This window comes from Scleropages formosus, chromosome 21 (assembly GCF_900964775.1).
Source record: "Scleropages formosus chromosome 21, fSclFor1.1, whole genome shotgun sequence".
NCBI classification, from domain to species: Eukaryota; Metazoa; Chordata; class Actinopteri; order Osteoglossiformes; family Osteoglossidae; genus Scleropages; species Scleropages formosus.
The window spans coordinates 5,736,096-5,758,257 of record NC_041826.1 but is presented as its reverse complement, the minus strand read 5'-3'; the positions used below and the strand labels follow the sequence as shown (position 1 = coordinate 5,758,257).

The 22,162-nt window shown below is 45.3% G+C and overlaps 3 protein-coding genes across 5 annotated transcripts; 1 reads left to right on the top strand and 2 right to left on the bottom strand.

Moving 5' to 3' along the window:
* Positions 1-235: 235 nt before the first annotated feature.
* LOC108924303 (keratin, type I cytoskeletal 18-like) lies at positions 236-3,693 on the bottom strand. Its single transcript, XM_018735596.2, has 7 exons — positions 3,264-3,693; positions 2,516-2,598; positions 2,060-2,216; positions 1,810-1,974; positions 1,607-1,732; positions 1,068-1,294; positions 236-957 (listed from the first exon to the last, which is right to left on the bottom strand). The coding sequence occupies exons 1-7, from the start codon at positions 3,684-3,686 to the stop codon at positions 936-938; spliced, it is 1,203 nt and encodes a 400-aa protein (XP_018591112.2). The 5' UTR covers positions 3,687-3,693; the 3' UTR covers positions 236-935.
* Positions 3,694-4,776: 1,083 nt separating this feature from the next.
* Positions 4,777-11,302, top strand: LOC108924233 (keratin, type II cytoskeletal 8-like). 3 transcript variants are annotated; one of them, XM_029247089.1, is made up of 9 exons: positions 4,777-5,081; positions 8,062-8,270; positions 9,157-9,187; positions 9,475-9,570; positions 9,655-9,819; positions 9,943-10,068; positions 10,193-10,413; positions 10,493-10,545; positions 10,703-11,302. In XM_029247089.1, exons 1-9 carry the CDS (start codon positions 4,869-4,871, stop codon positions 10,870-10,872), a joined length of 1,284 nt encoding a protein of 427 aa, XP_029102922.1. In that variant the 5' UTR covers positions 4,777-4,868; the 3' UTR covers positions 10,873-11,302. The 3 variants fall into 3 exon arrangements, with proteins under 3 accessions (XP_029102922.1, XP_018590977.2, XP_029102923.1); XM_018735461.2 differs by having other exon boundaries at positions 4,778-5,081; positions 9,157-9,217; XM_029247090.1 differs by having other exon boundaries at positions 4,778-5,081; positions 9,157-9,217; positions 10,674-10,783.
* A 5,967-nt stretch (positions 11,303-17,269) lies between these two features.
* Positions 17,270-18,292, bottom strand: LOC108924232 (G-protein coupled bile acid receptor 1-like). Its single transcript, XM_018735460.1, has one exon. It carries the CDS (start codon positions 18,290-18,292, stop codon positions 17,270-17,272), a length of 1,023 nt encoding a protein of 340 aa, XP_018590976.1.
* Positions 18,293-22,162: the final 3,870 nt, after the last annotated feature.

The window sequence follows — 22,162 nt, the reverse complement described above, 5'->3', positions numbered from 1 at the left end:
GATATTAAACCAGTGTTTCTTGAAAAAAATGCAGTATTCCCACCTTATTTCTTTTAATGTTCATATATTTTACTATCAAATGATGGTGAAAACTAAAAACTTTGGGGGGGAAAACTGTCTAAATGTCTGCAGGCTTCTATGTAAACCCTGCAGGGATTTTGGTCAGATTGCAATAAAATTATTCCACTTAAACAGTTCAGAGGTGTATTAGTATTTATTGTTGAAGTGTGGTTTAAGAATGTGGTGTAAGAACACTCTTTTCTCTGTACATATCCAGCAGAATTTGACTTTTATAAAATTTTGAATTGTTCAGTTACAGGCACGGGAAATACACCAGGAGTTTCAGCAGCAGAGAATTTTGTGTGCACTGCTCTGAGCAAAGCTAGTTTAAATAGTGAAATTTGTACAGCTGTTCAGTTTTCCCAGTGTGTTTGCAGGAAGAAACCACACAAAAACCGGTTGTGCAACCACACTTAGTCCTGAGTTTTATGTATAAGCATTTGCTTTAGTCAACAGTAAAAGACCAGACAACGACCGACAGTTCAAATCTTCCAATTTTACTGCAGAGCAGAAGGCAGAATTATTTTGACAAATGTTAGGAAGCATTAGTAAGGAATTTTAGTAAGGAAATCCAGTGTCCTGGAAGGCAGCAGTAACAACAGGCTAAACACAGTTAACATGGTAGGTAGGCAGTTTGGGCGACAGGTGAGGGCCAGGTGCTAGGCAGCAGGAGCAGGTAAGGAGCCATTACAGCTGAGGAACTCTGGTGGGCGGGGCTAATGAGCCATGATGTTTGCAGGGTTAAGATACGGGTCTGGCTGGGCACTGCGGCATTCTCGAAGTTCTCCTCCTCCTTTGACTCTGGTAGCTGTTTGGGGGATTGCCTGCAGCAAGTTCTGCCACACCACCGCTCCTAACTACTGCTGGTCACCCCATCAGTTTCCTGCCATATTAGCACTGCAAAGGGAGGAAACATGAAGATGGAGACCACTTTCAGTATTCAAGCAACATTTTCTTCATTTAAGAATTATAAACATTTAAGGATATCAGTCGCAGAATTGCCTCACCTTTCGTCTTCGCAAAGGTTCTCGAGGTGACCACGGTACACACCAATCTCATTCTCCAGCTTCATCTTGGTATTGAGCAGTGCCTGGTACATGGCGGCCTGTCGTTCCAGTTGAGTCCTCAATTCCCCCAGTTCCGCCTCCAGCTGCTGGATGATTAGGTTGAGCCGGTGGAGCTCCTGGGCATTACGGTTCTCCGTATCATTCAAAGTCTTTTCCAAAGCCTTGATCTGTGTGCACAAGTAGAGGGAACATCGCAGGGGGTCCAAGGCTTTCACAATTCAGGCGTAGACTCGTGCAGTTTTGCTGACCTCATGGGCTCATTAGCAACAGCGCTGGAAGTGTGAGATTCTTGCCAAACGAATGGAGATGCTTACGGTATGAATCATCAGAGCCCGACTCCAAATAAGAGAAGGGTCATCTGCATTATAAAGCTTTTTTGTCACTTCGATTGTGAGATTTAGAAACATATTGAGTTCACTCAAACACTTTGACCAGTTGCGCTCCTAAGGTGAGGATCTAGCGTGTGTCAGATGCTTCACCATGTTCTGCAGAGCCTGCAGCTCAATCTCCAACTTCATCTTCTGCCGACGCAGTTCGCTGAGCTCACGATTGTCCGTCTGCAGCGCCTCAGTGTTCTGCTTCTCCTCAGCGGTGATGTTGTCAAACTGCGATGGAGAACGAGAGCACACGTCACCGCAGGGCGCCTGGGGATCACAGCGGACTCCCAGCTGCAGATCCTCACCTTGTTCTGGTACCAGAGTGCTGTGTCCTTGCGGTTCTTCTCAGCAGCCTTCTCGTACTGGGTGCGGATCTTGTTGATGGTGTCACTGAGGTCGTGGTCTTTGGGGGACTCCATCTCCACTCTGATGTTGGTATCAGAGATCTGGGAGCGAAGTGTAGTCACCTCCTGTATGGGAGCACAAGCTGTCAGTGGGAGATGAACTTTGGGATGGACATTTTTCATGGGCTTTAAATGGGTCTTATTAAGGTACCTCCTTATGGTTCTTCTCGAGCTCTTCCAGCTCCTCCTTCACAGAGTTGATTTCGCTCTGCAGCTGCTCACATCTCAGCTGGGTTTCCTCAGTGGCCTTGGTCAGGCTGGCCATATCTTGCTCCACCGCCTGACGCAGGGCCCGTTCGGAATCGCGCCTGTAGGAGACACAAGTGAACCACAGATGGTCAGAGACAGCACAGTAACAACACGGTAAAAGACATGAAAAGTTGGGATCTGGTCATTAAACTGAATAAAATAACGTGTATTTGTGCAAGCATTTTCTAGATATATTACAAAATATAACAATGATTAATCAATAGTAACGTGGAACAATGTCCAGAAATCACTAACTTATTATCTGTCTCTGATATCCTATTGTTAGTTACCTATATCTGTCAGGTATTGGATCAAAACAACAATGCATTATCAAAAGTGATACAGATTCACGTCTTACTTGATTGCAAAGTCTTCGGCAGCCAGAGAGGAGTTGTCAATCTGCAGAATGAGGCGCGCGTTCTCCATGGTCAGATTCCGGACCTGCACAGTCCACATCAGACCATTTAATGTAACATCGTCAGCTGGAGACGCTGACTGCTGGGTGACAGAGACCGACTTCCACTGTAGCTACGCTGAGCCGATGGTCACAGAAATTATACATCACTGTGTCCATCTTTGCCTGAGTTAATGTACTCTGTGCAATCCTCAGAAAAGCGTAAATTACATTTATCTGACGTTTTTCTCTAAGAGACTTAAAATGTTAATCTACTTATAGCTGTTTACCCATTTGTACAGCTGGGTTTTTTTTTTTGTTTTTTTTTTTTTCTTTTTACTGGACCAATTTAGGGTAAGTACCGTGCTCAGGGTTAGTGCAGGTGAGATTCAAACCTATGATCTTTGCTTTGGCTGTAAAGGCAACAGCTGTACCCACTGATTCACTACCAGCTGTCCCACAATGCGTATAATCATGGCAAGAAATGCATGTTATGATATGCATGATATGTTTTTGCAGTCATGTATGTTTCGAGGCCCTTGTTTTATGAACTTCACATAGAAATATTTGACAGACAGTGGTTTCCTGTCGTGCACAGACGCACTTTGCAAGAGGAATTTCAGGCAGGCACGCGACCCAAGGCAGCGATGCGCGCCGCTGCTGTGCTGAACACGGTCGCGCTGCAGCACGTGGGCGCCACGCGCTGCTTTACCTGCGCCCTGAGCTCATCCAGCGGCCGCTCGTGCGCGTCCCAGTCGCGCTCGCTCACGGACTTCCTCTTCAGCAGGATTTCTTGGATCCGTTCCTCCAGGCTGATGTTGGACTCCTCGAGCTGTCGCACCTGGCTCAGGTACCCGGCCAGGCGCTCGTTGAGACCCTTCAGGGTCTGCTTGTCGTCGCCCGGGGGGCGCAGGCTCGCGCGGGACGGGGTCCTGCCGGGGGTCCCAAACAGGCTCCTCGCGCTATACAGGGGCGCCCTGTGCGAAGGACCCCCCGTGGCGCTCGCGCTGGAGAAGGACATGATGATGATGATGCTGGCGGGACGATGATGGAGTTTCGCAGGAGAGCGGAGAGGAGAGCCGCGACTTGACGGCGACCTGCGCAGGTGCGCGTGCCACGGCGCCGCCGCCGACATTTATACTCGCGCGATCGCGCGCTCAGTGGGGGAGAGGCGCGTGGCGTGGCCGTGGGCGGTTTCCCCCCCCCCCGGCTCCTCCGCCAGCCGCTTCGCCGTGGAATTCAGCTCCTGTTTCCTCCTGCTCTCTGCCCACACCTTCGATCTCGGCACGTGCGGGTCTCTCCTCTGTGTCTCTGGGTCTGTGTGTGTCTGTCACACACTCGGGCATCTGACCCACGGGGCACTCAAGGCCTTACTCTTGTGAAATGGTAAAACACAGTACTCTGTACATTAAACTCACACACGTCTCTGTAGAGTTTCTACAGCTGTAGGGGGTGCAGCAGGTGAATAAAAGAGTCAGATGTGTAATTTAGTGTCCTTTTATTTTCGGTGCTGCTCGATGGCAGGTACACCCCTTGTGTCCCTTAGTTTTACTATAAAATGGTTATTTAATGAGAATCAGTGTTTCTCATGTGACATAATAGGAGTGTCACGACCAATTCCATATGTTGCTTTAGAGGAGATCGTGCGTGTAGCAGAAACACACAAGTAGTGAAGGTGTAAGAAATAAGTGATGCCCAAGTTTCACTGGTTAAACCACGTAGGTAAGTAGAATAAGGAGTATAAATCATTGTCATTTATTCTTAAGTTTTTAATGACCATCCCTGTAGGGTTCACACACCTTCAAGCAGCACTGTTGTTACCGTCATTCCAAGGCGGCTTACATTGTTGGGTGACATGTTTACCCTGATTTACCCATCCTTACAACAGGGTTTTCTGAGCATCGGCGCAGGTTAAGCGCCTTTCTCAAGGGGAGAGCAGCAGCAGCGGGATTCGAACTGGTAACAGCCCCCCCCCTCCAGCACCTCTTGTGCTGCACATACCGCCAATGCCCTCGTATTTGTGGAAGAACCCGCTTTTTCAGGTGAGACACATTCGGAGCTCAAGGACATGAACATTTTCCATCTTACAAAGAATCCATTGGACTGTTTGTTTTTTCCCTCGAATGCTCACAGCAGGTGCGGAGGTGGGAACGAGGTGTGAATAATTCATGAGAGGAGGTTCCGCGCGCCTCTCTTAAACCAGGTGATGCGCGCCGTCCACCTGCACTCCACACACTGCCGCCGTGTCCGCCTGTGTGAGCGCGCGCCAGTGTGTGTGTGTGTGTGTGTGTGTGTGTGTGTGTGTGTGTGATCGATCATGTCGTACAGCGGCCGAACCCGGGACCCCCGACCCCCGAACCGCCGCTCGAGCGCCAGCCGCCTCTCGTACCCGAGTGTGGTGGTGGCGAGTCCGGCGCTCCTGCGCAGCGCGCCCAGCGTCCACGTGGACGAGAACGACCGACAGGCCAAGAGCGAGGAGACCAAGCAGATCGTGAACCTCAACAACAAGTTTGTCAAGTTCATCGACAAGGTGAGCGTTTCTTCTCGTTCCCGAAACTCTTACATTATTATTATTATTATTATTATTATTATTATTATTATTATTATTATTATTATTATTACTACGGTGGCAAAGCGAGTAGCGCTGCTGTCTCACAGCGCCTGGGTGGTGCGAGAGGAGATAGGTTCGATCCCCGCTCAGTCTGTGTGGAGTTTGCATGTTCTCCCTGTGTCTGCGTGGGTTGACTCCGGGTGCTCTGGTTTCCTCCCACAGTCCAAAGATATGCTGTTCAGGTTCCCCCATAGTGTGTGAGTGACACAGAGAGAGTGTGTGTGTTCCACTGATGTATGGATGAGTGACCCCTTGTAAGTAGTGTATCTAGCCGTGTAAGTCACCACGGTAAATAAGGTGTGTGGGCTGGTAACACTACGTAGAGCTCATTGGAAGTCGCTTTGGAGAAAAGTGTCTGCTAGATAAATAAATGTAAATTTATTATTATTATTTTTATTGCTGCATTAATTCATTCGCCAGACCCGCTCCTCCAAAGCGACGTACAGACCCGAGAACAACACAAAAGTGCATTACAGCTACAGAATTAGAGATCTGGATGCGGACACATTATTATTATTATTATTATTATTATTATTATTATTATTATTATTATTATAATATTACTGTTGTTCTTCTTGTTTTTGTTCTTGTTGCTAATGAGTTGTTGCCTTTGGACCCGAAGGCTGCAGGTTCGAATCCTACCTCCAGCTATAGCCCTGGAGCAAGGGTCTTACCCTAAACTGCTGTAGTAAAAAAACAAAAGTTGCCCAGCTGTGTAAATAGGTAAATGATTGTTGGTAGTTGTACACTGTAAGCCGCTCTGAAGAAACGAGTCAGCTGAACGAATTAATCTTCGTGGGGGGTTTGCTAAAAAAAAAAAAAAAAAAAAATCTCTTTATTTGTCACGTTTACATTCCTTTGAAATACTTGTCATAAGATGCTTTCTTGCTGCGCCTCCAATCACCAACCTCTTACTGTAACAGAATACATCTCTTATACACCACCTCTTACACATACCTGTTACACACAGGTCGTACACATGTGTTACACGTCACACACCTGCTGTACACTTTTTACACACTTATTACACACGTGCCATATACCTGTTGTACACCTCTTCCACATTTGGAACATTTCTGGTATACGTTTTACGCACTTGCTACTCAAAGTTTACACCTGTTATGCACCTGTTATGCACCTGTCATACACACCATAAATAACACCAATAAATCAATAAAATCGATGAATAATGTTATGACGTCATCAGTAATCAATATTGTATTGTACATATTCAACGCTGTATTTTTCTGTGAGATGTAGTTGCTTTGGAAAAAGCATCTGCGAAATGAGTGCATGTAAATGTAATTACAGTATGTTCACCACGTCGCACACACACACACACACACACACACACACACACACAAAAGCACACAGTGAGCCTCTAACTGGAAAGCCCACAGAGTAAATGCAAGGTGTAAAATCAGGGTGTTCATAATAATAAATTATTATTAGTATTATTATTATTATTATTATTATTATTATTATCTGGAAGAGCATCCAGTAAATGAGCTTTCCTGCACAGCTGCCACCCCTGCTGGAGAGGGACAGTGATAACATTGTCAAGTTTCAATGTGCAGTAGGTGCAGCACAGTCTCCAAAAGCTCTGCCTGTGTTTTATCTGTCATTACAATTTAGTGGCGCAGGTCATGTTCAACACTTTGCTCACAAGTCCAGTGTAGAACTCAAACCAGCACCCTTGAAGCTATAAGTTTCTGTTCTTATAATAATCACATCTTGATTTATGTGATAGAGTCTCTCTCACTCGCTCATTCTCACTAACAGCTTGTCCTGGTCAGGATCGCAGCGGTCTGGGCCCTATCCCAGAATCAGTGGGCACATTGCTGAGGGAGGGCATGCCCTCCATGGGATGCCAGGCCGTTGGGTAGAAACACATTTAGCATCGCCAGTTTACTTGAAATACATGTTCACACGAAATACATATACATATAATATAGTACAGTTATAACAGCATGTCACATGAACACTTTTGTGATTAAACGCGGTCGATCTGTGCTGCAGCCTGCTGCTGAAGTCAGAGATATTTAACTAGTTATTCTGCAATATTTCCCATGTGTGGACTTCATATTTGTTTCATTACCTTACCTGCAGTGCCATAGTGGACATAGTGTTGTATTTTTCTTCATTTAAAACTGTTTTCAAAAGTGGTTTTTATTATGGGAGGATGCAGTGGCGCAGCAAGTTTCGCTGGGTCCTGCTCTAGAGTGAGTCTGGGGTTCAAGTCCCTCTTGGGGTGCCTTGTGGCAGATTGGCATCCTGTCCTGGGTGTGTCCCCTCCAGCCTTACTCCCTGTATTGCCGTGTTGGTTTTTATTATGGTCATTCATAGTTTAAAATATTCCATATTAAACAATTACAGCTGTAGCAATCCAAAATAAATAGCTGTTTATCACTCTTACTTCTATTACCTCTCAATACCATCACTTTAAAACATAATTTTTTTAGCATGACTGCCATTAAAAAACACAAGACCATCATTAATCCAAGTCAGTTTTTAGTGTGTCTTCCTTTTTTAAATAAAGCAATATTTATAGACATTTTGGTGTTTTTTTTAATCATAAACTTGCAATTCAAGACATCACTGCCTAGCTCTGCAGCTTACTTGGACATACCACATACAGCACAGTATTTATGTACTCCCAATTATCATCCTGCATTGAGCTGTAGTACTTTACATGCTCCCAGGATGGCTATGATTAGATGTTTTTCTCAGCCGCTTGATAAACAGGGCTGCCACTACGAAAACTTGGTCTTTTCCCAAAACCTTGCTTGGCTGGCAGCAAGATGACCTTGTGATGATAGTTACTGGTGAGAGTCCAAGTGACATTGCAGTCCCATTTGCTTTGAAGGGACTCGGATTTATAGCTCATCGCTCGTTTTAGGTGCGCGATCTTGAGCAGAAGAATAAGGTCCTGGAGACCCGGCTGAAGATCTTGCTGGAGCAGGAAACCTACAAAGCAAACATTAATGATATTGTAGCAGAGTTGACCAATAACCTAAAGCAGCAGGTGGATGGCCTGACCCAGGACCAGAAGAGGCTGGAGGTTGAGCTGAACTGCAGCCAGGACCAAGTGGAACGCAACCGGAATAAGTGAGTGTCAAAAACACATACCTCATCACAATCATCGAAGCCTTTAAAAATCCCTTAATGGGCAAACTACTTCTCTGCAGTTAATTAAATCTTGTCAGTTTGAAAGGTACAACAGCACAGATGTCTTATATTCCATTATTTGGTAGATACTTTTATAAAAACATTTCATAATTTCACTTTTATAGATTTATTTGGCTAGATTTGGTTGAAGCAACTTAAGTCAAATGTTATGGCTGAGAGTACTACAACATTTCATTCATGCAACTCTTTGAGAAGACGCCCAGTTCCGTAACTGGAACATTGCGGCTCTTGTGGATCGCCACTGGTCCATTGCTGTCCAGGCAGCCTTTTCAAGAATGCGTCTGGTACCCAACTGGAATGCACTTTGTCATATGTAGTGTATACAAGACACAATCATGTCCTCCTTCCTAAACATAGACCTGTTGCTTTCCCCTTAACTGTCCACACAAAGTCATTAACCCGGATGGAAGAGTTCCTCACTGCCATTAATCCCACCCTTGTTTCTTTAAACATCGCCTTTCCTCGCTCTGGTTATGCTCAACACAAGTGTGTCCACACCTCTGACAGGTGAACCTTCAGCACTCAGAATCTACTGACAAAGGTTTGATTGATCTCTGGATAGCATGGTTAGTTGGCCCGCGTTAGTCCCAAAGGCTTCCTACAGAAAAGAGGAGGGATGAATAGAGTCGGGACGTGCTCCAGGAACCTCCAAAATTCTTGGTGGGTCAGGGGTCTCTGGACTTCAGAGCTGATGTGAATTTCCTCAATACCATCCCCACCTGTGCCAAAAGAGCAAAGGGTATTGTTCTTGAAAGCGTGAGCTGATCTAAGTACATTTAATCTCTGTCAATCCTGTGTTTTACAGATACGAGGATGAGCTGCAAAAGAAGACAGAGGTGGAGAATGAATTTGTGCTTGCCAAGAAGGTTTGGAGTTTGGGGCTTGTGTTGTCTTCTTTATTTCTGAAGTTCCATTTTAAGCCTGGAAAAACTGGTTAAAAATGTTAACTGAGATCTTTTCCACACACTATTCCCCTGTTTAGGGATTTCAAGTAAGCTGAAATGTGCTTCAACATGTACCATTGAAGCTTTTATATCTAGATGTTTTCCTCTTGATTTGGTATCTCAGCAGCTTTTGTGTATATTGCTGATAATGTAGAAGCACCGTTATTTGTGTCATTTAGGAAGTAGATGATAACTACTTGAATAAACTTGGCCTGGAGGTGCAGCTGGAGGAACTGATGAGCAAGCTGGACTTCCTGAGGAGAGGCTATGATGAGGTATGCCTTGGTTTCAGCCAGGTCATGTTTTCACTCTTGGCAGTAGGTATTGCGCTGAGATCTTTCTCAACCTGCTCCATACAGGAAATCAAGGAGCTGCAGTCCCAGATCCACAACACCACTGTGGTCCTGCCAGCAAACAATGGACGTGCCTTGGACATGGAGGAAGTTGTGCAGGAGGTCAAAGCTCAGTACCAGGAAGTGGCAGAGCGAGGCCGAGAAGAGGCAGAGCAGTGGCACAAGAAGAAGGTCAGCCCAGACTGCTGGCTCCACTGCAGTGGAGAATCATGACTTTGGTAGGCTTGTGTAAGAGAGCTCCAAGGTCCCAGATGACCCTTTGATCCAGCAAGTTTCCCCTGTCATTGTACTCAGATGGATGACATGACCCAGAAGGCTGGGAAACATGAGCAGGAGCTGCGAGAGTTGAGGAAAGAGATTGCTGACATACAACGTCTCATCCAAAGACTCACCTTGGAGATGGAAAGCTTAAAGAATCAGGTAAGGCCTCAGTCTCCGAGCTTATTTACCTGCAAGATCGCGCCATTTGTCGGTCCTCTTACGTAGATGTGAAGCCCTCCGAACCTCATACCCTCCCCCCGTCGTTCACTCCATCGTTTTCAAGAAAGGGAACCTGGAGGCCGCGATCGACGATGCAGAGCAGCGGGGCCAGGAGGCACGTGATGAAGCTAAGGCCCACATCCGTGAGCTGGAGGAGGCCCTGTCCAGAGCTAAGCAGGACATGGCCAGCCAACTGCGTGATTACCAGGCACTCATGAACCTCAAACTTGCGCTGGACATTGAGATCGCTACCTACAGGAAGCTGCTGGAAGGGGAGGAGATGAGGTAACAAACTGCAAATGTGTGTGTTTGTGTGCACTCTAGATTATACCCAGGGGTCTTGATTGTCTTCTTTTCTGTGTAGAATCGCTGATCAAGGTGTGAGAGGATACCAGCGCAGCCCCTTTGACCGCCTTGGTACGAACTGTACTTGCCTATATTTACTACTTTTTCACACATTGTTAGTTTATGAGGTGTGTAAAGTATGAGACCACTGTGTCAAAGTGACTACCTGCTGAAACAAACTTGTCTTGTCTCTTGCTCAGATGTCTAAACCTACCCCTTGCTTGTATAGATGTCCAGGGGCAACAACCTCCGGGCACCGCAAGCGAGGAGCTCACCAAGGTCACCCCTCCCACAGGCTCTGTCGCTAAACTCACACCTCGGAAAAGCATTGTCATCAAAACCATCGAGACCAAAGATGGCAGAGTGCTCTCTGAGAAGTCCCACATCTCAGGGGAATAAGGAGGCCGCCTTTACAGAAAAAAAAAAAAAAATCTTCCTCAATCTTTACCACGAAAGGGGAGTCAGGGACTCATGGGTGCTTCTGTTGTCTCACTTCATTCTCTGCAGGGTTATAGTTCAGTTCCAATCACTTAATTGGAAGGGACGCTCTGGAAATGATTCATAAAGGTGCTCAGTAACTGGCCAATCCTGCACTCACTACATTTACTCCACGTGTCATAATGGCTTTCGGGAATTGTTTTGTTTTCTATTGCTGCGTTGTCTCAGATTGAAATGGGAATGGAAGAGGAACAAGTCCAACTGTAACGGGGATCTCACATTTTTAGGATGTTTGCTGTATGTTTTGATCGAAAGGAATAAAGCTAAACTTTGACATTAATCTCAGCTGAAACAATTGTTTACAACAATATGGAAAATAAAGGGTGTCATGTGGGTCTTCTCTGGCTCCGTGTGGGTTTATATGGATTCCGCTCTGGCGTACGGGTCATCTACTCAGACTCTCACTGCCATCTTGACACAAGAGGTAATATCTATGAGTCACAGAACCGTCCGGCTTAATGTGTACCGCACCACCGTTCATCTGCTTTCAAACCCTCCGAAACCCATAACGTTTGTAGGCAGGATCTCTCCGAGACGTTGTCCTTTAGGCAACACCAGTCCTCGCTGCTGAGTGGGGGATCTCAGTTTTAAAGCCACAGAACATTAACTCGTCTTCTATCTGCCATTAAATATCTTTTCGAGAAGTTTTACGACGGTCGTGAAAAAAGTTGACATTCAAGTTGAGTTGTGCTCCATCACCAAGCTGGATGACACTGGCTCAGTGTAAAAACATAACTGGTGCTTTTTGTTCAGAGTACAAGTGTATGTTAAATCGCTGCTTCATCAATTCCATAGCTTAATCCTATTTTTTTTTTGTTTGATTGCTTTTATGAATCTGAGAAAGAGTCTCTACAGCCTATCACCATCAAGTGAAATATTGGCTGCCGGGGTTCATGTTCATGATTACGCCATCGCACCATTTGGTTCTTTAAGTTGGGTTGCGTGTGCGGAGATCATTTGAAAGACTCCCACAGATGCTCTGGAAACTCTTGAGCACCACAAGGGGCAAACAATGTTGCCCAGGCTGGCCTCAGTAAGGGTGGGTGTTATTCGTCTCGGGTAGGGGAATTGTTGGGAGGTGGAAGGAGTTTTAGGGTCTCCTTGACCCAAATGACATGCTCACCACGTAGGAGATAATGCTATAAGCTTCTAGAGGATCTGCGTCCAGTCTGCTTTTGTAGCCATGTTGGGACATGTCTTCCACGCTCTTCCACATCTGCCCGCTTGGTGATCCCACGCACGAAAGGTAAAGCACGGAGGTTCTCGGTTCCGGCTCCGTCGCGGGGGAACGACCTTCCCCTCACACTCAAAACTGCTGAATCTCCGTCCGCATTTAAAAAGGGTCTTGAAACTCATCTTTTCCAGACTCACTTCACCCATGATCTCTTAAGATCATGTAAGGTATAAATGTTCATGATCAACCTCAGATCAATCCTTTACAGAGCTACTCCTGCAAGGTAACGTGAATGTTTATATGTATCTCCAAAAAAAAAAAAAAAAAAATACAATAGGAAGGTGGATAGGAATCGGCGATATTCTGGTAAAGTTTTATGCAGCTACTTGTGTGATGAACGTCAGTGCATATGGTGAAGGAAATAAACTAACTGTACTTGTGTGTCTTTATCCTAATGTAATGCACAAATTGCATTTTCCATGAGATGTACGTCGCTTTGGAGAAAAGCGTCTGCTAAATGAATACATGTAAATGAATAAATGTAAATGTAAATATAAGTAGTGCAGGTTTAAAAATAAGGGAAGCCCAAGTTGCATTGGTTAAACCACACAGGTAAGTAGAATCAGGTGTGTAAATCATAGTCATTTATTCATTTTGCACATTTATTTTAATATTTTAGAGAAGAATAATCACCATCCTTATAGGGTTCACAGACTTTCAAGCATCACTCTATGTGGTTCAGGTGAATTGGTCACTATAAATTGTGTGTGTGTGTGTGTGTGCGCTTCTGGGATAGGTTCTGGACGGTCATGACCCTGTATTGGACAAGCAGTTATAAATGGTGAGTCAGCACTCGGAGACTTAGTGTTACATTATCTGATTATTTTATGGAAAATTTTGCCTAAGAACAAGATCAAACTTGCAGGACTACTTGAGCTTAAATTCCTTTGTCCAAGCGAAGCCCTTTCTGGGATTTGAACCTGAGGCAAACCGTATTTCTCATCCAGTTTGTGCTCTACTATGCTTTCTCGATTCTTGCTATGCTGAATTATAGCCAAATTGTGTGTGTGTTTTTTTTTTTAAAACTGTATTTACACTGCGTTTAATATTTAGGACCATTCTTCCTGGAAGGTCTACAAAGAAGAGGAAGCTGGTGTTTATTTTTAGGCGATGTTCTGTGGAGCGCATGTGGATTTGGTTCTGTCTTCTGTGAAGCATTGTTTTTGGCCAGTAGATATTTGCCATAACGAGTATCCCCGCAGTCACGTGCTCGAGGAACGGAGGGGTTTCCGGGAACGGCTCGGATGATGAAGGCGGTCTAACTGAACATTGACGGTTCGCAGGGTGTCTGGGACGCGGCTCTGCCATCCTTCTCCTGGACACGCTTGTGTACGCGGATCGGTCCATGTTAATCATTAATCTGTCCTGATGTCATATAAATATTCCAATTTTTTTTCTCTTCACGCAGAGCGCTAACAATAATTCACGTGGAATAATTTCTGCTGTGTCACATTGATGTGGTTATTTGAAAATAAAGCAGCACCCCTTTTGTGTCTTAAACATCGTGTAAATCAAGGTTTTCAGCTAAGTCACGCAGATGCTGAACTAATTTTATTTTGCCTGGCAATGGCCCGAGGTTCGAAATACCCAGAGCACAGTAACAGTACAACTACAGCAATAAAACAAGCCGTGCACTAAACTATTCCAGCTATATACAGTGTTCTGTACACTAATTTACAGTATGATGCTAAAGAACTGGATTCCTCTCTGAAGAAATCCATCCTGGATTGTTCCTTTCATAAAATTAAGAAAATGCTCCCCAAGTTGCACATCATATTAAATATTCTAAAAAACCTTCATCGCTGATGAACCATCATTGGCGTCAAAGGCCTTCTGATGGTTAATAAATATCATTGCTTTTTACATCAAGGAAGATGTAGCAATAAAGTCCCTAAAGGGAAAGAATGAAAGATCCGCTGAAGATCCTACATCAGCATGAACCAAACCTCTTTCGGTAACATTTGAAACTGAGAAAGCGCTGGATCACACGTCGGCTGTGGAAACGATAGCAGTGGGTCGGTGCCCTCCAGCCAGGAGCAGAACTTCACCTGCGTTGGCTCTTCGCTCACCTCATTTCTCAGCAGGGAATGACTGACGTAGTTCGGTAGGAGGGGGGTTTCTTACCCGCAGCAGAACACCTCCGTACTGCCCATTGCCTATGACCGCTTCGAAACTGACCACTACATATGACCACCTCCATACTGACCACTACATATGACCACCTCTATTCTGACCATTGCTTATGACCACCTCCATACTCACCACTACATTTGACCACCTTTATTCTGACCATTGCCTATGACCACTTTGAAACTCACCACTACATATGACCACCTCCATACTCACCACTACATATGACCACCTCCGTACTGCCCATTGCCTATGACCGCTTCAAAACTGATCACTACAGATGACCACCTCCATACTCACCACTACATATGACCACCTTTATTCTGACCATTGCCTATGACCACCTCCATACTGACCACTACATATGACCACCTCTATTCTGACCATTGCCTATGACCACCTCCATACTCACCACTACATATTACCACCTCTGTACTGCCCATTGCCTATGACCACCTCCATACTCACCACTACATATGACCACCTTTATTCTGACCATTGCCTATGACCACTTTGAAACTGACCACTACATATGACCACCTCTGTTCTGACCATTGCCTATGACCACTTTGAAACTGACCACTACATATGACCACCTTGATACTGACCACTACATATGACCACCTCTATTCTGACCATTGCTTATGACCACCTCCATACTCACCACTACGTATGACCATTTCGAAACTGACCACAACATATGACCACCTCCATTCTGACCACTACATTTGACCACCTCTATTCTGACCATTGCTTATGACTACCTCGATACTGCCCATTGCCTATGACCACCTCCATACTCACCACTACATATGACCACCTTTATTCTGACCATTGCCTATGACCACTTTGAAACTCACCACTACATATGACCACCTCCATACTCACCACTACATATGACCACCTTTATTCTGACCATTGCCTATGACCACCTCCATACTGACCACTACATATGACCACCTCTATTCTGACCATTGCCTATGACCACCTCCATACTCACCACTACATATGACCACCTCCGTACTGCCCATTGCCTATGACCGCTTCAAAACTGATCACTACAGATGACCACCTCCATACTCACCACTACATATGACCACCTTTATTCTGACCATTGCCTATGACCACCTCCATACTGACCACTACATATGACCACCTCTATTCTGACCATTGCCTATGACCACCTCCATACTCACCACTACATATTACCACCTCTGTACTGCCCATTGCCTATGACCACCTCCATACTCACCACTACATATGACCACCTTTATTCTGACCATAGGGGGCGCGGTGGCGAAGTGGGTTGGGCCGCGGTCCTGCTCTCTGGTGGGTCTGGGGTTCGAGTCCCGCTTGGGGTGCCTTGCGGCGGACTGGCGTCCCGTCCTGGGTGTGTCCCCCTCCCCTTCCGGCCTTACGCCCTGTGTTACCGGGTAGGCTCCGGTTCCCCGTGACCCCGTATGGGACAAGCGGTTCTGAAAATGTGTGTGTGTGTGTGTATTCTGACCATTGCCTATGACCACTTTGAAACTGACCACTACATATGACCACCTCCGCACTGCCCATTGCCTATGACCACTTTGAAACTGACCACTACATATGACCACCTTGATACTGACCACTACATATGACCACCTCTATTCTGACCATTGCTTATGACCACCTCCATACTCACCACTACGTATGACCATTTCGAAACTGACCACAACATATGACCACCTCCATTCTGACCACTACATTTGACCACCTCTATTCTGACCATTGCTTATGACTACCTCGATACTGCCCATTGCCTATGACCACCTCCATACTCACCACTACATATGACCACCTCTATTCTGACCATTGCCTATGACCACCTCCATACTCACCACTACATTTGACCACCTTTATTCTGACCATTGCCTATGACCACTTTGAAACTGACCACTACATATGACCACCTCGATCCTGACCACTACGTATGACCACCTCTATTCTGACCATTGCTTATGACCACCTCCATTCTGACCACTACATATGACCACCTCAATACTGACCATTACAAATGACCACCATTATATTAACATTCCATATAACAGCAGAGAAATAGCATCCGTCGACCTGTGGACGACATGTGATGCATTAAAATAAAAGCCAAGGAAACCGACTTCCCGGGAGAGTTTGAGATAAAGATTGCATTTACATTTTCAGGAATAAACAGCGTAGAACGTCTATGATTCACACATTTTGAGTTTATTCTGCGCCCATCTGGATCCCTTCACAAACCTAAAGTTTTCATTCCTGTCAGCGCACAGGCCCTAGTGTTACAGACAGCTTTTATTTTAAGGAGGTCTGAAAACTGTTTGTCTGCACATAATGTACTACAGCTGGTAAACTAAAGGAAAAGGGTGTTTCAGACAACGTATGCGAGGATTTCTTTTTTAATATGAGGTAGATGCGTACAGCACATTATCACCGAAATGTCTTGTTATTTAATGGAATTAAAAAGTGTGATGTACTGAAAGTCTCAAATCTGCAAATGTGGTTTTATTAAATCTAGGGAAGAACTAATTCAACATTAATTGATGACAATGGACCAAAGAAGGCAAATATTTCCTATTTGACACTTTAACAGGAGTCATATTATGAAAGCGACACATTTTTTTACAATCCAAACCGCAGCAATACTCGACACTCAGCTACAAAATTACAGAACACGCATCGAGCAAACCCAAAACGAGTAATTCTTCACATCAGGTCAAATAAAATGCCATTTGTATATAGCTTCTGAACATAGTTGATCAAACCTTTCCACAAATTCTACTCTCAAACGTCCTGATTTTGTTTCCGCCGCAAGCGGTGGGCAGTAACGCTGCCAGGGTTTCCAAGCGGAGCCTCGTAGGAGATGGCCGCTGTAGCAGGTGACCCCCCTCCCCGGGGGCTGTGCAGCACTCACAGCTCCACATCCGCAGTTTCTGGCGATGTGCGGCAGCGGCCCCGGAGTCTGCACAGCAGCACGCGTAAGGGCTGTGTGTACTGCCTGTTGGCCAGGCCCAGGATGACGGGGATGACGGCCGTGGTGCCGATCCCCGTGCAGGACAGGATAATGTGCATGGTGGAGGATCCGCCCCTTTTCTTCATCTGAAGCACAGACACGTGCACGTAGGCGATGTAGGGAACCCAGCAGGCCAGGAAGATGAGCGAGACGACTGCCACGCAGCGGGCGTAGCGCAGATTGAGCTGATGCTCGCTGCTGGAGGCTCCCGTCTGGCCCACGGCTCGGTGCAGCTTGCAGATGTCGCGCAGCTGCACGCGTGCGATGCACAGCACACGGCACGTCATGCCCACAATGGCCAGGATGGCGGGCACGAGAAGCCCGTACACTTCCAGGTAGATGAAGGACGTGGGGAAAATGCGCCGGTAGGAGCAGCTGTCCTCCCCGTTGCGGTGTGGCTGCGCTGGGCAGCGCCCTTCCCCAGAGGTGCCGTTGGAAGCAGGGACGCAGCCCCCCGGACCCGAGGCATCCCTGTTGTTCCAGCCAAAAGCGGGCAGCGAGGCATAGAGCAGCGGAGGTGCCCACACCACGAGAAGCGCCAGCGGGAAGCAGCGGTGCACCCAGAAGCGGCCGGAGTGCAGCGGGCTCACGATGCACAGGTAGCGCTCGTAGTGCACCATCACCAGGTTGAACAGGAAGGACAGGAAGAGGAAGTTGGGGAGGATGTGCGCCAACAAGCAGGCCCCGAAGTCCAGGTCACGGTTGATGCCCATCCAGGGTATGAAGGGCAGGGCTACGCCCGTGCACAGGTCGGCCACTAGCAGGCTCACAAAGAAGTAGTTTGACGTGTTGTGCAGCTGCCGGTTACAGGCGAAGGACAGGAGGATGAGCAGGTTGGCCAGGATTATCGCGGTGGACATAGGGACAGTGATGCAGTAGATGAGTCGCTCGCCCTGCAGCACAGAGTCATTGCGCACCATGGCTGCGCTCTCAGCACGCCGTTCTCCGGGACCGGCTCTCCGCAGCCACCCATTCGCACACCCGGCGCACGGTGGTGGAGCCCTTCTCTCAGGGCACCCGGCTGGCTGAGGGGACAGGGGAAGGCCGGGCGGAAATCGTTCACCTCAGTAAGGAGCCTCTGACACTGTTGATTTCACACCTGATGCTGCATTATGAAAAGGGCTCCTGGTTCAAATTTCTCCTCTTGGCACCAATGCATTTGGCTCATCTTACTACGAATCATGCTGTATAAAGTGTATATATTCAGAATGTATATATAGTCAATGTGCCCAGATTTAAATATTCTAATGAACAAATATGTAATAATATTTTATAATATATAAATGTTATATCTTGAATAATACATTGATTTTTGTATATTTGTTACATATCATGTGTATATATATTTGTCATATACTGTATAATGTATGCATATATATGTTGTTTTCTGTAATCTCTGAGCTTGTGAAATTGCTTTATAGAGAAAAGTATTACAATATAGGACAAATCCTGAAACCTTTCCAGTTCTTTATTATTTATTTTTTCCTTTATCATTTATTTTTTATTCATTTTGCAGACGCTTTTCTCCAACGCAACATCCAATGAACTCTATGTAGTGTTACGAGCCCACACACCTTATTCACCGCGGTGACTTACACTGCTAGATACACTACTTACACTGGGTCACTCAACCACATATCAGTGGAACACACACACACTCTCTCTCTCTCTGTCACTCACGCACTATGAGGAACCTGAGCAGCATGTCTTTGGAGTGTGGGAGGAAACCAGAGCACCCAAAGACTTACACTGCTAGACACACTACTTAAACTGGGTCACTCATCCATACATCAGTGATACACATACACTCTGTCACTCACACACTATGGGGGAACCTGAACAGAATGTCTTTTTTCATCAGATTTTTATTTTTATTTTAGAGAACTAGTCTATCAACTCTGCCTTAATGAACCAACCAACTGAAACAGACAGTTTTAAACAGGCTAATATGACTTTTTGGTTTCTCTATGTTGTATGGTAACCATGATTTCACACTTCCGATCTGATCGCACATGGCTGACATGCATTGATAATAAATACATCCTACATGAACGTGCTCCTTTTTCCGTGTCACTTGTAAAAACAAGGTGATGCCTTTTTGATTCTTACCTCGTACCCTCTATTCAGTGTTCATCATTTGATATGCTAAATCTGGTACGTGTCCATTTCTATAGTGCTGCTTGAAAGCATGTGAATCCAAAGGGATGACCATTGTTCTTGCAAAATATTGAAATAAAGCTACAAAATCTAAATGTTAAATCTTAAACCTATGAAAAGAATAAATAACTATGATTTACACTCCTGATTCTACTTACCAACATGGTTTAACCAATGAAACTTGGGCTTCACTTATTTTACACCTGCACTATGTGCGTGTTAGGGGGCGCGGTGGTGCAGTGAGGTGGACTGGGTCCTACTCTCCGATGGGTCTGGGGTTCGAGTCCCGCCTGGGGTGCCTTGCGACGGACTGGTGTCCCATCCTGGGTGTGTCCCCTCCCCCTCTAGCCTTTTGCCCTGTGTTGCCGGGTTAGGCTCCGGCTCCCCGCGACCCCGTACGGGACGAGCGGTTCAGCCAACGTGTGCTTCTGATACACACACGATCTCCTCTAAAGCAACATATGGAATTGGTCATGACACACCTATTATGTTACATGAGAAACACTGATTCTCATTAAATAACCATTTCATGGTAAAACTAGGGGACAGGAGGGGTTCGCATACTTTCAAGCAGTATGTATTTTCATGCATGTACCCAAATAGCTTGCAGCTGGTCTGAGCTGCTCTAGTGAAAGTACCGAGTCAAGAAAAATTCACTTTTACTCATTATACCGCAACAAAATATTCTACATAACTATGCAGTGTATTTAAAGTAGTGGACCCCAGCAAGTAAGTGTCAAGTGGGTCTTGCTGCCCGCTTTAAGGCTAATGACAGAAATGTAATTTGATTTCAGAAGAGTTTTATTTATTAGATGGGAGGGGGTGGAGAATCTGGACAGTAATGTTTCTCCGTTACAAGACTGGCACTGCTCTTCAACCTTTTTATGTATTTGCCAGCTTTCTGAAACCTCTAACAAATGTTTACCCTGGATGGCTCTGCATTAATGGGTTTGCATTACACTGGAAAGGTTTGCAAGACAGAGCACAAAAGCCTCTGGCTAATTATTACAAATTGCGACATCACAAATCTAACCATCATAACAGCTTCTCTGCATTTTTCGGTAAAGTGGCACTTTTGTCAAGCAATAGCTTGTTTTACAGGTTTGTAGTAAATGGCAAAATTACACGCAATTATAGGACTAACTGCAGCACACGGTCCAGTCAAGGACAGGGTTTAAACGTCACATGTGCTCTTAAAACACGATGGTAAAACCATTAGCAGCCAGTGCCAGCGTGTGCCACTCTAAGTTTCATATACGGGTTTATATAAGCATCCCTCGAAAGCTCCATAAAACATATTGCACAGCAAAGGCTACAGAAAAACTATGGAAAAATATGAAATTATATTTTATTCTATTTCACTCAGCCCTCAAAATAAGCGTACAAAATTTATGTATATATAGTTCTAATATTTAACTGTATTATACGAGGATATTTTTATTAGGTACTTTCAGTGAAACTGTATGAACCAGCGCTGTTCTTTTTTTTCTTTAATGGCATATATTTTAAAGACTCTGCAACTCAGTCAGCCATATAATACTTTATCCAAAATTTATTTTACAGCTGTTGAGTAATTCTTAAATTTTAATGACACAATGATTTTTTTTTTTTTACTGGACTTTGCGCACATCTTTGTTTCTAAATATTGCACTGGGTTCGAAGTTTTAAATATGTATGAACGCATATTTTCAGCATGATATGCTTCGGTAATGTCAATACAGTGCCGCTCGAAAGTATGTGAACCCCCCCCCCCCCCTTCTGTCATTTAGTTTTACCAAGTTTATTTTAATATTTTCTATAAGAATGATGACACCCCTATAGGGTTCACATACTTTCAAGTAGCGCTGCATACGGCTCACGAAAAAGGTTGTTCACACATTCGGTGCTGGAGCCGAGTCTCACCTGAGGCCAAAAGGTGCATTTTTCCACTGATGCTGCTCACAGAAGATGAGAAGCCCCAGACGTTCATATTTGCATCCTCATGTCAACAAGCGCAGAGTCCTCTCCTTCTTCACGTGCCCCAACGCAAAAAGAGCAAGCGACGCCCGCTCCGCGTTCTATTTGCTCAGGGTTCCAGCCTTCGCGCCCAGTTGGAGAGACTTCTCTCGGCTCTGAGAAGCGCTGCTGCCAAGTCGGAGGATCGCAGACAAGTGTCGTGGAGTGCAGGGCTCACCAAGAAATGCAGATGGCCCATTAAGGCACTATACTTCCTGAAGTGAGACAGAAAGTCACACTAGGTGGGAGAGAGAGACCTTCAAGAGCCAGAAGGAGCCAGAGCTGCTGTCAGGGAGCAAAAGCAAAGGAGGGAAATAGATGGTTTTCACTTTAATTCTCTTCGACAACCCTTACCTTCCTGAAAACGAGATTGTCAACATAGTTTATGATTATATTGTAATGTTGTTCCCTGAACTTCGAAACACAGCCGTTACTGTGCTGTTCACGTTCCATTTCTTCAGTCACAAATATACGGGATGCTTGTTACCTATGAAGTTTGTTAATGTAGAATTAAAATTGGACATTATTATAATTTAAATATTCCCAGTTTGTTTGGAAAAATAACAAGGACAAAAAAATTTTTTTCTTTTTATTCTCTATCAATTTCCAAAATAAATCTCTGAGCACTGATTTTCAAT